The 15648-nt window shown below is 35.8% G+C and overlaps 1 protein-coding gene across 6 annotated transcripts in view; it reads right to left on the minus strand.

Annotated features, from left to right (window-relative positions):
- Positions 1–6977: 6977 nt before the first annotated feature.
- SPIN4 (spindlin family member 4) overlaps positions 6978–15648 on the minus strand; it is a 292612-nt gene continuing 283941 nt past the window's right edge. For 4 of the 6 annotated variants that reach the window (XM_078362632.1, XM_035289296.3, XM_035289292.3 and 1 more), the window contains 3 exons: positions 12769–12876; positions 12239–12297; positions 6978–11390 (listed from right to left, as the gene is read on the minus strand). In XM_078362632.1, the coding sequence (XP_078218758.1) occupies positions 9827–10576 (750 nt within the window). In that variant the 5' untranslated portion in view covers positions 10577–11390; positions 12239–12297; positions 12769–12876 and the 3' untranslated portion in view covers positions 6978–9826. Of the gene's footprint in view, positions 12298–12768; positions 12877–15648 lie in introns of all 6 variants that reach the window. The other 2 variants (XM_078362634.1, XM_078362631.1) reach the window with 1 other exon arrangement.

Here is a 15648-nt window from a genome sequence, read left to right on the forward strand (position 1 = left end):
AATCCACTGAAGGAGCTCCATGGCAGATATAAACAGACAGAAGAAAGAATTAGTGAACTGGAAGGTTGGTCAATTGAGATTGCCCAGTCTAAGGAACAGAAAGGTAACAGAGTGAAGAAAAATGTACAAAATTCCAGAGACCTGTGAACACCATCAAGTATACGAAAATATGCACAATGGAAGTCTGAGAAAAAGTAGAGAGTGAAAGAGGCAGAAAGAATATTTGAAAAAATAATGGCTGAAAACCTCACAAAGCCTATTAATATACACATTCAGGAATCTCAATGAATTGCAAGTAAGACAAACTCAAAGAAAAGCACACCAAGACAACATTATAATTAAACTCTCAAAAGACAAGCATAAAGAGAAAATTTTGAATGCAGAAAAAGAAGTAACTGATCATATACAAAAGATCCTCCATAAGATTAACAACTGATTTCTCACCCAATATTGTGAATGACAATGAGATACCATATTCAAAATGCTGAAAGAAAAAACATGTGAACCAAACATTTTATATCCAGCAAAACTTACAAATGAAAGAAAAATAAAGATATGTCCAGATAAACAAGAACTGACAGAATTTTTTACTAGGTCTGCCTGACAAGAAATACTAAAAATAGACTTTTAGGCTGAAATGAAAAAACACTAACTGTAATTTGAAGACCATGAAGAAATAAAGAACACTGATAAAGGTACCTGCATAAGGAAATATACAAAATGAAAGAAGTGTAATTTTTGTTTGTACCTCTGTATTTCATCCTACCTGATTTAAAAGACAAATGCATAAAATAATAATTATAAATTTGCATTGATGGAAAAACAATGCATAAATAAAACATTGTTATGATAAAATCATAGAGGATGGGGAAGAGAATGGAAATATATAGAATCAACAAGTTTGTATACTACTGAAATTAAATAGAAATGAAACTGAACTGGATTGTTATAATTTAATTGTAATCACCAGAGTGACACAGAAGAAACTAACTTAAATAATAAATAAAATGACAAGGAATTAAAAAGCTATACTAGGAACCGGGTGAGTGGCTGATGCCTGTAATTCCAACACTTTGGGAGGCCGAGGCGGATGGATCACTTGATGTCAGGAGTTTGAGACCAGCCTGGCCAACAACGTGAAACCCCATTTTTACTAAAAATCACAAAAATTAGGCAGTCATCATGGTGCACCTAAAATCCCAGCTACTCCAAAGGCTGAGGCAGGAGAATCGCTTGTACCCAGGAGGCAGAGGTTGCAGTAAGCCAAGATCATGCCACTGCACTCCAGCCTGGGTGAGGTATACCAGAAAATATCTATTTAAATACAAAAAAGCAGTGATGGAAGAATAGATAAAGTGAAAAATAAGACATATAAGAATCCAATAGCAAAATAGCAGTGTATATCAATTTATAAATTACTAAAATAATTGTAACTGGATTAAACACCCTAATTAAAAGGCAATATTGGTGGAATGGATTTTTTAAAAAGATACAACTATATGTGATCTACAGGAGACACAATTTAGATTAAAAGACATAAATAGGTTGGAAGTAACAGGATGGGAAAAGATAATAGGGATACAGTACCCAAAAGAGAGTTGTTTTATTTTGTCTAATATTTATAACAGACAAAATAGACTTAAGACAAAAATTGTTCCTTTAGATAATGAAGGGCATGGTATAATGATACAACAGTCAATCAGGAAAATGTAACATCTAGGAAAATATATCACACTTAACTTCAAAGCCCCCAAATATAATATGCAAAACAAAAATTGATTGAATTGAAGGGAGAAATAGACAATTCTACAATAATAGTTGGAAATTTACATTTAGTCATTGGTTAATTTAAGAAATTTGCAAAGCCTCAAAATATTGCCTCCAAAATATTTACTAATTGCTGTGAAGTTTTAAAAGCTATTTAATACTCCTTCTCACAAGAAGTAGAGCTTAATTCTAGTCTCATTGAGTGTCAGCTGGACTTAGTTACTGAATTCCAGATAATAAACTATGAAAAGGGAGAAAAAAATCACCTAATAACGTTCCTATAACATAAATAGAAGAATATCATTGCACCTTTGGATTAGGAAACAAATATTAAAATGCAAACACACACACACACACACACACTGGACTTTGTCATTTAAAATGTTTGCTCATTGAATTGCAAGATTACAAAAATAAATAGGCAACACACAGACAAGGAGAAACCATTTATTCGCTCTCTCTATGTATATATATATATGTACATACATGAAATATAATTTGTATGTATGTATGTAAATACATATAATTTGTATGTATGTATGTACATATACATCCTTACATGTATCTGACAAGGAATGTGACATCAGCAAAATGAAAGAGTAGGCAGCTCCAGGCTCTTGTCCCTCACAGAAACATAGATCAAGTGGATTCTTTTGGAACCAGTTTTTTCAGAATTCTGAAAAGCAGTCAAAATTTACAATAACCAAATGAACTCTGAAGAATGAAAAAACCTCCTCAAAACAGTAGAAAGTATGTGATTATTTTACTTATTTTTTCCCCACCCTCTTCCTGGCACGATAGTAGTCTTCGTTCAGAAGCAAGCACAGCCTGAATTCCCTAGTGTGGCACCCTTTCCCTGGTTCAACAGTAAGAAGAGCAGAATTATTTTATATGGTTGTTCTACTTTTTCTGGGCATACTGGATGACTGACACAAGCCTTTCATCTTGCTTTTACCCAAGTCAAACTCAGGCCAAGAAAAGAATAAGCATTGCTTAAAAATACTAAAAATCATACAATCCTCACATGTCTGAAGCCAAAGACTACAATAGAAACAAACAGTGCATTGCTAAGGCAAAAATCTGAAGAGAGCTTTTTACTTCCCACAGGATTAAGAAGACAAATTTATGTAGAATAATTATGAGTCTCTATTATTGGATGCACATTGTATAAATTGTAATTTGTAACAACGACATAAAGGGTAGAGAATGGGGCTGTAAAGGAGCCAAGATTTTCTATGTTATTAAAGTTATGTGGGCATCAAATCAACTAAATTGTTACAAATTTAGGATGTCACATATTAATCCCCATATTAACCAAAAAGAAAAAGTCTAAAAATACATATACAAAAATATAAGAAGGAAATCACTTCATAACAAAAAATCAACTATTGATTTTTGTTAGGGAGGGAAAACAAAACATTAACGGAGGGAAAGGAGGAGAAAAAATTTGTAAGATATACTTGAACAGCAAAACAGCAGAGGTAAATCTTTCCTTATCAGTTATTACTTTAAATATCAATAGAATTATCTCTCCAATCAAAAGATATTGATTGGCAGATTGAATGGAATATTATGCAGCAATCAGAAATGATGAGTTCATGTCATTTGTAGGGACATGGATGAATCTGGAGAACATCATTCTCAGCAAACTGACACAAGAACAGAAAATGAAACACCGCATATTCTCACTCATAGGCGGGTGATGAAAAATGAGAACACATGGACACAAAAAGGGGAGTACTAAACACTGGGGTTTACTGGGGGAAAAGGGGAGGGCCAGTGGGAGGGGGAGGTGGGGAGGGATAGCCTGGGGAGAAACGCCAAATGTGGGTGAAGGGGTGAAAGCAAACAGAACACACTGCCATGTGTGTACCTATGCAACTGTATTGCATCCTCTGCACATGTACCCCAAAACCTAAAATGCAATAAAAAAAAATAAGAAAAAAAAAACATGTGATCCAACTAAGTTCTGTCTACAAGAGATTAACTTTAGACATAAAAGACACAGATTGAAGTAATAAAAAAAACTATTTTTCTTACAAACAGTAACCAAAAGAAACCTACGGCCACTGTAACAGTATCAGATAAAGTATGCATTAAATCAAAAAAACAAAAAAGACAAGAAATCTCATTACTTATTAGTAAATGGATAACTCATCAAGAAGACATCAAAATTATAAACATAAATATACTAACAACAGATACCCAAGATTAAAGAATTGACGGGAACAATAGACAGTCACGCAGTAATAGCTGGAGACTTCAGTTGAAAATATTCAAAAATGGACAGAGCATGTAGGAATAAGGTCGATAGAAAACAGAGGATTTGAACACTACAAACAAACTAGACCTGACAAAGTTATAACACCTCACCCAACAACAGGAGAATACATGATCTTCTCAAGTGCACATAGAACATTCTCTAGGATAGAAAACATGTTAGGCTACAAAACAATTCTCAATAAATTTTGAAAGATTAAAATAATATAAGGTGTCTTTTCTGATTACAATGGAATGTTGCTGTAAATCAATGACAGAAAACTGAAAACTTAAGTGTGTTATACATTCAAGATACTGTGTCTTTTGCTCTGTGTAATTATACCTCAATAAAATTATATATATATACACATACATATATATATACACACACACACACATATATATAATTTGCTATGTTGGCACTATGAAATCATCAACTTAGAAACACTCTTGCTTGTGTAGCATAATGGAAATTAATATCAACTTCTATGAAATGAGCTCTCTTTTTGTCACCTGAACTGACAGCACATATGTACCCCTCTAACCCTTTAAATAACATTTATCACATTCTTTTTACTGTGTTCTACATGGTTGTATATCCATCTTTTGCTTCTGCTATTGCTTTAAAGGCTACTTTTTGTCTCTGCTATTGGTTTGAAGGCTACTATATAAAAGACCACGTTATTCATCTTGTTTTCCCAGCATGGCACCTAGAAAAATTTCTTACACACTTTATCAGAGGATCTTGGGTTATTATTTCATGAATAAATGAATGATTAAATAAACAAGTACTAATCAAGTAACCACAGCAGAAACCCTGATTTACAAGAAGCTCTTATGTTGCTTCCTTTTGCAGTTATCCAGATGTCTTTAAAAATGAACCTAAATCTTTTATGGTATGAACACTTAACAAGAGAATGAAGGATGCATGTGGAAAATTTGTGAAGGACAGAAAACATGGATTCCTTACATTTTCAAAAGTCCCGAATACAGTTCATACAGTTAAAAGTAAATCCAGGGCTAGGCATGGTTGCTCACACCTATAATACCAACACTTTGAGAGGCCAAGGCTGGTGGATCACTCTGGGCTCGAGTTCAAGACTAGCCTGGGCAACATGGTGAAACCTCATCTTTATAAAATATCAGAAATTAGGTGGGCATGGTGCCTCTTGCCTGTACTCCCAACTACTCAGGAGGCTGAACTGGGAGTACTGCTTGATCCTGGGAGGTCAAGGCTACAGTGAGCTATGATCGCCCACTGCACTTCAACCTGTGACACAGCAGGACCCTGTTTTAAAAAAAAAAAAAGAAGAAATCCATACTTAGAATTAATTAGTTCAGTGGCATTTACAGATAGCAAACATTTTTCTCTTTAAAGAAAATATTTTGTCCAAAACATAGACAATGTAGACATTTCACACTTCGTTCACTTGATTCACTTGTTTGAGCCTATTTAGATACAGACGAACATAGAGAAAAATGACTATTTTACACCTATGCTTAACTCATTTAGCCCTTAGTCTCGTTTTTTTTAAACTGACGCTTACAATCTTGTCCGTTCCAATACATTAACTCTCTGATTTTTGCACATAACTCATAATCCTGAAGGCCTTTGATTATTATGTAGTCACTTTCCTTGCAAAATTAATCAGCTACAATATTAATTCCCCCTCACAATGCACCTTAACATTCGTTTCTAAAATTAGCTTAAAAATTTCTGTCTGAATTACTCCTATAATCTTCCAGCCAGGATTCTTTGCTCTAGTCTCTAACATTTTTGTCACATCATTTCAGAACATACAGTGGAATTCTGAAGCTACGAAGGCTTGAATGTTCATTTTAATTTCATCTAGCTCCCTTTTGTATCCGCAGTCTCTAACAGTCAGAACTAGGTCAAATCTTGCTCTGAATGACATGATGTGGGACATCCCCAATTCTATGAGACAATATAAAAACCTAAGGGCCAGGGATGTAAGAATGGTGATGGCTGTCTTCCTTTCTCCTTTAGGATGTCTGCTCTAAGGCAGCAGCAGTGATTTTGTCAAGATAGTTCACTGTTGTATCTCCAAGCCCTGTCACCATGGGAACAATATAATGCATGGTTTAGGACTTAGGGTCTAGTGTGAGAACAGGAACTAGGAAGCAATAATATTTATCTATGTTTTTGTTATCATTGTCTAAGAAAGGAAGATTTTTGTTTGATCTCCTGGTATGCTCCCAACACTTGAAACCATGGCAGGATTAGGGCCAGCCTCCCTCTGAGTGTCAGAATGTGGGATAACACCAAAATTACCATAAGACAGCATAAGGCCTATGTCTGGCCTAACCATTAGGGGTGGTTGGTGGGTATATGCCTCCCATAACCAGTAAGCAAGCTCTGTGAGAACTGAGATTTTTGTCATTTTAATTTTAATTAAAATCTCAGGGCCTCAGTTATGGCCAAACCTCTCTGAGTATCAGGAATGGTAAAGTGCCTAAACAGTAACTAGCATTCTAAGGTCAGTCCTATTGGTTGTGTTGTTACAATCTATTGTCCAATTGGAAAAACACAGATACTGACAAAAAAACACAAAATAATCTCCACATGGTTTAAAGTTCATCATTCACGGGGGAACTTTAAAAACCACCTAAAAATCAATACTATTATCAGTTATGATGACATTTGTAGTAAATATATAATATATACATATATAAAATATGGGCAATAATCATATCGAATTAATTACAGTGTTTGCCTAGTCAAAGAATGGAAGTGGGATGGTACTGGGAAGAGATTTATCATTTGTAATGTTCTTATTGTTTAATAATATAAATCTCTGTGTAAATCAAATAGGCCAAAATGTTGACACTTGTTAATTTTGGGTGGAGGTGAGCAAATGTTTGTCATATCTTTCATGCTTTCCTATATTTTGATTTAATTTTGAAAAATAAATAAAAAACGAAGATAATTAAAAACATCATTATCGCTGATGATTTTATTATACTGTTTTCAGAATTAGACAGATCTAGGTAATATAAAGTATACAAAAGCATAAAGCATCTGAATAGTACAATCAACAAGCAACAATCAGTACAATCAGCAATAAGAGAGAGACAACTTTTAACTTTGTATGTCACAGAGAATGTATATACCTTTTTAATAAAAAGCTTGAATAAACCAATAACTATTGAAGAAATCACAAAACTCATTAAAAATCTACCATCAAAAGTGTCATCAGGATTAGACTGTTTTACATTTTGTCCTAGCTAACTTTTAACAAACAAATAATCCTAATGCTATTTAAACTATGCCACACCACAGGAAAAAAATTGAAAACTCACAAATTGGTATTTTTTTTAAAGCTAGCACAACTTCAATAACAAAACTTGATAAAGACAGCATAAGAAAGATAAAATACAATTTTACTTTGGAATGGAAATGTAATAATTCTATATTAAATTCTGGTAAATAAAATCCAGTAATGTAGCAAATGATTATTTCAGCATGAGCAAGTAGCATTTATTCCAGAAATACAAGTTTGGCTCCACATCAAACACCTACCATTCTAATTCATTACATCAACAAATTAAAGAGAAAACAAAAATCACACAATTTTATCAATAGATGCTGAAAAGACATTTTATAAAATCCAGGAGCCACTTCTAGTAATAACAGTGTAAAACAGGAATAGCAGAAACTCTTAAACATGTTAATGTCTATCTACTAATAATCAAAACTAAATGTCATACTAATAGGGAATACTATTCCCTATTAATATTTTGCATTATTACATTTCCATGAAAATTAAGAACAAGACAGTCATGTCTGTCATCATCACTATTCAACATTGCTTTGGAAAATCCAGCTAATGTAATAGTAATCAGAATAAACATTAGAGGAAATAAAATTATCTATATTTGCAGGTGAAGCAATTTCATATCTAGAAAACCCAAAATATATATTCTTAAAAATCCACTGTAATTCTAATAATTAAATAAGCTTATTAGATAGAAGATAAAAATACAAAAATCTATAGGCTGTCTATATTGCCAAAAATTGCAAGTTACAAATGAGGAGAAAAAATAATCAATTCACAATGTCAAAATACAAAATCAAACTGTAAAAATACTTAGAAATAAATTCCATAGTTATGGTGGACTTACGCGAAGAATATTACAATAACAAGACCAAAAGATTTCAATGATGTACTAAAACTCTTAACTGCTAAAGCTTTTTATTATTAAAGAATTCTCTAAACAAAAATGCAGGATTTTAATATAATATAATATAATTCTAATTGTGATGTCAACCATCATAATTAGAGTTCTATTAAAATCCTGCGTTTCATTTTTTCACGTGAAAGAATGAATGTCTAGGACAGATTATGTAAAAGAAAAAAGCAAAACTAATTAAGTGGGACTTGCTTTACCAGATTATAAAACCTACGGTGAAGCCACTATAATTAAAACATGATATTGGCCCGGAAATTTGAAAATGGGTAATATTTTAAATAAATGTCACAATCAGGTATCCAATGTGAACAAAATGTTATAGCTGGATCCCCGTCTTACACCATATACAAAAATAAATTTCAGATGGATCAAACATTTAAATGCTAAAAATAATAAACTTATTAGAAGAAAATGTAGGTGAATATTTGGATGACTTTAGGTGGGGGTATCCATGTGATAAAGAAAGGAAACAAAAATCTATAAAAGAGATAGTGGTTCACCTAAAAAGTTTTAAAATTATAAAGGAAAATATATCATCAATAAAGTCAAGATTAACAATAAGATGAAAAAAATCATAACACATTAGAGCTACAAATGATTAATATGCACTGCTTAGTAAGAATTCCTACAAATTTATAATGAAAAACATCGATAGATACATGAGCAAAGGATAAGAAACAACAATAACAAACCTCTTTGAAGTCAGATAAAAGGCAATTAAAGTAACAAGCAATACAAAGTAATTTTTAGCTTTTCATATTTTCAAGCATTGAAGAGTGCTGGAGAGGATGCTGGAATGAGCACTTTCATTTTGGATAGTAATCTTCTAACATTTCTGAAACATAGGCCTACATAGCATTTCTGGGAATCCAACCTATAGAAATAAAAGCACCAGTATGTATTACAGCAACGTTATTTTGAAAAACAGGAAATAAAAGACAATCAATAATGAAATGTTTGAATGCCCCTTTGGCATATCAACATGTACTGTGTATTCAGCTGTTAGAGGAAGGGTGTGCAGGGGACAGCAAGAATGCAAGAGAGTGAGAGTGAGGGCCAGGGAGAGCCAGAGGAGCAAGAAAGACTGAAGCTATTGATCAGAAGAGATAGCATCTACATGTCAAGAGACAAAAGCATGTGACTTGCCATTTTACAGAAACTATCAGAACATACTTTCTGTAAGATGATGGGGAAAACAGGTAGAAGGATGTACTTCGAGTCTTCAACACTTGTTACCTGGGAAGAAATAAAGTAAAGAAAGGAAGTGGGAAGGACAAGGCGTGGGTTTACACCATTAATTTTTCTTAATCGATTTTTGCATTGTTTCAATGGTTGCAAACACTTTTTAATTTTCTATTGGCACCCAAATTAAATGTTAAATTACAGAACTAGGCAATATCAAAAAAGTACCAAAGTACACTTGAGGCAAAACTGTGAAACTAGTCAAGGTAAGATTTGGAGGCACAATAAAATTTATTCACTTTCCTAAATTTTTGACCCCTAACCTGTTCTCTACGTTCACAATTACGAGGACACAAAATAATTTACCTATAAAAATTCCACAACTTCTGTAAAGAGCACAAAGAATTTAGGGAGTTTTCACCAAACCATAGACATAAATGTGAATATCATCATCAAACTTAATAAAGTAGACAGATGGCTTTGCCACCACTTGATGTATAAAAATGCCAGTTCTCTTGGACCCGTCATCTTTGGCATGCTCCACCTGCTTGCCCACGAGACTGTCGAGCACCTCTCCAGGCTCCCGTTCTGCTGTAGGGAAATAGTAGTTGGAATCTGGAATGATGCGTAGGTCACCATCTTTGTAGTCATCAAGCAGCGTGTACATATAGAGAACAGGATCTTTCTCGTAGGTGATGTAAAACCAAGTATCCATCACAGGAGCTCGCGCCAGGACCATACCCTTCCATTCATCCTTTGTACCGTGCTCACCTTCAAACACATGCCCTACTGCCTTGCCAATCAGGGAATCTGCCAGTCGTGAATCGATACGAGGAGTTGGTACTCTTTCAGGAAGGATCTCTAGCGCTAAAACTCTCTTATCGCGGTGCAGTTCTAGTCCATACACACTATCTTTGCCATCGTATTTAATGATATAGAGAGTGGGCTTCACGGAAACCTGCTCGAGCACAGTGCCCTTCCACTGCTCCACTGGCTCGTTGCCTTCCTTCCAGCCGTGTTGAATGCGGCAGCCCACGATGTTCCTACGAGTGAGGAAAGTGGGCTTGCGCCGTTGCTTCCTGTGGGTGTGCCTTTTCTTCATCAGGTATGCGGACACGCCATCTACCCCTATCGGAGGCACAGTCGGAGGAGACATAGCTCAGGGATTAAGATGGCTCGGAGAAAGCTGTTGCTCTGGTCGATTAAACTGACAAAAAGTCAACACTATGCAATGTGATATATTTTTTTTCGCGATCTCAAAAATCTGGTCTGTGCTCCCTTCTCCAAGTGCAAGGCTCTCAACAAGGTTTTGGCAGAAACGCTCGAACTCCAACCGTGAGCACTGGGACAGCGTGTGCCTCTCCGCAGCGCTTTCCTCTCTCGCCCTTAGAACGGTTACTGCAGCAGTGGCGGCTGCCGCAAGAGATGGCGGGCTCGCGTGTGCTGTTCGTGCCTTGCGCCCTCCCCAACCCCGACCCCAAGTCCCGGAATCGGCCACTTAGCTGTTGTCGATGCTAGTGCGGTTGCAGCACGGCGACAGAGGAGACGACGGGGAAGACAGACAAGGCGTAAGAGGGATGGCTGAAGCTGCAAAGGCGGAGGCGGCGGCCCGTCTCTAGGAGTCCGCGCGGCCTGGGCTTCGCTGCGCTAGTTGGCTTGGCTTCACTCTGGCGACCTGGTTTTTGCCGCCCTGGGAACCCGCCCCCTCCGAGCCCGCCTGCTCCTCGGCTCCGCCCCCCGCCATCCCGCCTTCCGCTCCGCGGGCTGCAGCCTGGCTGGTCAGCGCGCGTGCCCGCGTTCAGTTTGTATTGACACACGCGCTCTCTCATTTCCTCCTCCGCCCCTCGACCGTTTTCCTCAAACCCTAGCCAGACAGGCCGACTCCCCTCCTCCTCCTTTCTGGCGGTTTGCTGCCCGCCAGCCTCCTACACAGTGGCTCCATCTGCTTTCTGTCTTCCAGGAATTCCTCACTTAAAAAAAAAAAAAAAAAAAAGAAAGACACACGCACACACAGAGTTTGTGCATACAAATTATTTTCTTTCGGTTTAAGATATTTAAGATGAGAATAAAAAGGCTGTGTAAAATTCACAGTCCACCATCTTAATCCAAAATCTTTTATATTTTCTACCTGATAATTTCTGGTAATTAGATTTTTAAATCTTTTGTTGGTCAGAATGTAAATGTCATGTACTGATATTGTGGAGATCTTCTAAAATTCGGTGAAATGAAAGATAAAACTACCATTACTTTTGCCATCCAGACTGCACCAAAATGTCAACAATGCTGCTTTTTCTCCTGTTAATAAACCTGTGCTTATATTTTATAAAATTGCAAGCATATTTTATACTTTTATAACTTGTGTTTTTCATGTATATCATGAACATTTTCCAAAGTTATTAAGTACTCTGAAAACATGATTTTTAATGGTTCCATAGTATTCCTTTGTAATATTCCTTTTGTTGATCCACATCCTACATGATCTATAACATAAGAATAAATAAAAGGATTTTACCTTCATATATGGATTTATTTATAATCTAAATCATTTTTTCAAAGAATATTTAATAACCCAGAGATGAGATGACAACAAAGTTTGAAAAAATAAAATATTGAAACAATATTGTGGACTTAATTTTGTAGAGAAAGAAAGAATTTTTTGTGTATATATTTGCTGTTTTTCTGATTATAAAAGTACTGCATGCTTATATTGAAAACCTGAATGGAAAGAAAGTGTCCATAATTTCACTTACATTAAGTCACAGAGCTGCTATGAGGATTAAATGAGAATGTAAAGCTTTTAACACTATATCCCACTTACAAGAAGACATTAAAATCCAGAAGAGTCTAGGGTTCTCATTCTCATTCCTTCACTCTTCGCTGGTGAAAAGAGAAGGCATTATATAATTATGAGTAAAAAAGGCAATTAATTCACCTGGAAACAAACAAAATCAGGGGCAAAAGCTGCAAGGTGTCAATACTGGTTGCCTCAACATTTCATTAACTTCCAAGTCAGTGGCAGAGAGACCTAGTCCTCATACTGTTTAATAGCTGGTCACACAGAATGTGTAAGGATCCTTCTATTCACCATGTTTTCCAGGCCAAGGACTTCAGAGATGGGATAATTCTTTAATGCTGTCTCACAAGAAAGTAATTCTAAGGAAGAAGGTAAACTGCATGCATGAACAGTTATTTCCAAACTCTTTAGAATGACATCATGGTGTATACATATTCACACATACAAGCTACATGTTCATACTCAAAGTCAGAAGGTGAGTATGTGCAAATGTCATGCCATTATGTTCCACAAATAATGTCTTCCAAATAATACCCAGACCAAGATGCACGAACCTCTTTTTGCTTAGAAGAGCAGTTGACATGTGAAAGAAGAAAACAGTATCCTCAGGCCTTTGGTTACATCCTTCAAGGGAATTCTTTCTTATAACCCCACAAAGTGGCCTGAAGAGATGAAAAAATAATTCTAATAACCTTTCTTCTCCAAAATTATGATTCTAATATTCAGATCATCCACTAACATATAGATTCGAAAGGTCTTATCATGCTGACATAATGTTTATTTTGTATGACTCCCTCTAGACAACAAACTTATTTAAGAATGGACTTTTATCTTGCATCCCAAATACCTTACACAGAATAGGTACTCAATAAACGTTTGTTAAATGAATAAATAATTACTTTCAGCTGCCCTACCCCAATGCAAAGAAATCTTCTCAAATAAAACAAGTAGTCTTATGCAATCTTTTGAAGACTATAGTTCTGGCAACTCAGACTCTCCCACAGCAATTGTATCCATTTAAAACACCTAAATCACTCACCCTGTGAATACATGTGCCCATAAGTCTGAAAATGCTTAGAAGAAAACATTAAAGCAAGGGGGAGCAGGTTTTCATCAACCTACATATGTGGATAACAATAAAACTTACCTCAAAGTTTAAGTGTGAGGATTGAATTAGATAAATACATACTAAATCTCTTAGCACATGAACTGGTACATAGTAAGAACTCAGTAGTCTCCTAACTAGTCATTTCCTAAAACAAGTTATTTTGTCATATTATATCTTTTTACAAACCACCTGGTTCATAACCCATCCCTAAATCTTGCCTCTATTTTATACACAAGCCCTTTTTGCCAGGGCTTAAGTGTGAATCAAGGAGAGCTATGGCATGATTTGTTCCTTATATCCAATTTCAGAGCAGTATTTCAAATACTGGGAGCTTCTGGAAGACTGGTTTTTTAATAAATAAACATTATTAAAAATTAATTTAGGATACTTAGTGTTAATTTATAATTGGAGGGGTAGTGGAGTTAGGTATAACTATTGTTAATTCCAGTATGCACAGAAGATTATAATGCATGCCATAAAAGAGGTACAATTGAAGCACTACGGGACCCAAAGGAGGTAGTGATTTGTTATGGCTGGGGAGATCAACGAAGACTACTTGAATGTTTAAAATAACAACAAAAGAAGATATTCAGAGGGTGAGAGAATAGTGAGGTCTTTTCAAAGAGCTCAAGGAAATACACGGAGGGATGCGTGGTTATAGGACATCTGACAAACTAGTCAGGAGTCTGTGGGAAGAGCACAGAGTTCGTTGTGTAGTCTGTGGTGTGGAACAAAGTCAAAAACCTCAAAGGTGACAACTAATATTTCATCCACTGTTGGTGGAAGTAGCTGACATTCCAATTACCCTGACAGTGTAGTGTTGGCATTACCAAGTAGAGAGCTGATCTTCTATGCTTCATCTGACAGAAGTAGGCAGTGTTTTTATTTCCCTGGAAGATAAATATTGATGATCCTGAACAGAGAGCTGATCGATTACCCCCCTGGCAGAAGTAAGTGGTTCTCTGATTCCCTGGCCAGGAAAGCATCAGCAAGGTCTAACAGTAAGTTGCTCCACCACATTCATCTAGTAGTGCAAGTAATTGTTATGATACACTCTCACCCACACCCCCCCATATAAACCTGACAGCAATGAGATTGAATACAGTAGAACATGGAAGGACTAGTCAGCTCTCTGGTTTCCTATACCCCTAATGTCACTGAAAATCAGTGAGTAGCTGAGCTTCCATCCTCATCCACAGTCAGTGAGACAGAACGAAGGGAAACATGATGGGAAAAGATGGTACTCAACTTTCCCTAAACCCTTTGTGTCAATGGGGCGCAGAGTTCAGATGAACCTCCACTCCCACTTTGGGGTAATAAGATGGTATGAGCTAGTAACACATTTTTATCATGAAGGTATCAGCAAATTTGGGATGGGAGCTAAACTTCCATACTGCCCATGTGCAATGAGGCAGTGTGAGTTGGTGCTACACTTTTTCAAAGGTTGTGTCAGGGGAACCTAACAGAAGAAGCTGAACATACATAGAAAGCAGCTCTTCAGCCACAAAACAATAGGGGTCTCTCTAGCAAATAAAAATATTGCAGAGAACACAGAGTCTCATGATATAAAATTAAAACGTGATTAGGATGCAATGAAAAATCATACAAGGAACAAAGGAAATCACAACTTAAAAGATACAGAACAATTAACTGATGCCCAAAACAGATAAAAATTGATGCTGGAAATATCTGAAATAAATTGTAAAGCAGCCATTATAAAAAAAATGACTCGATAAACCCAGGCATTGTTGAATACCTTTAAGTATCAAGAGTATTTAGGGATATATGACCTCACCAAACTAACTGAAGAAGATGCCAGTAACCAACCCTGGAAAGATGGATTTGTGTGACCTCTCAGACAGATAATTCAAAATAGCTGTTTTAAAGAAGCTCAGTGAACTTCATGGAGAAACAATTAAGAAATTTATAAGAGAAATATAACAAAGAGATTAAAATAATTTAAAAAATCAAACAAATCATATAGGTGAAAAATATAACGGATGGAAAGACAAATGCCTTATGATATAACAACACTAGATTTGATCAAGTGAAGAAATAATCAGTGAGCTCAAAGACAAACTATTTAAAAATACCCATTCAGAGGTAATGAAAGAAAAGAAGAATTAAAAGCATTGAAAAACGCTTATGAAACCTATAAGACAGCCTCAAAAGACCAAATATAAAAGCCATTGGCCTTAAAGAGGGCATAGAGAAAGAGAAAGGGGTGGAAAGACTATGCAAAAAAATAATAATAGAAAACATTCCAAATGTAAGGCAAGACACAAATATTCAGGTCCAGCAAGAAAAAGGTCACCAGGCAGATTCA

The sequence above is a fragment of the Callithrix jacchus genome, chromosome X (assembly GCF_049354715.1).
Source record: "Callithrix jacchus isolate 240 chromosome X, calJac240_pri, whole genome shotgun sequence".
Lineage (NCBI taxonomy): Eukaryota > Metazoa > Chordata > Mammalia > Primates > Cebidae > Callithrix > Callithrix jacchus.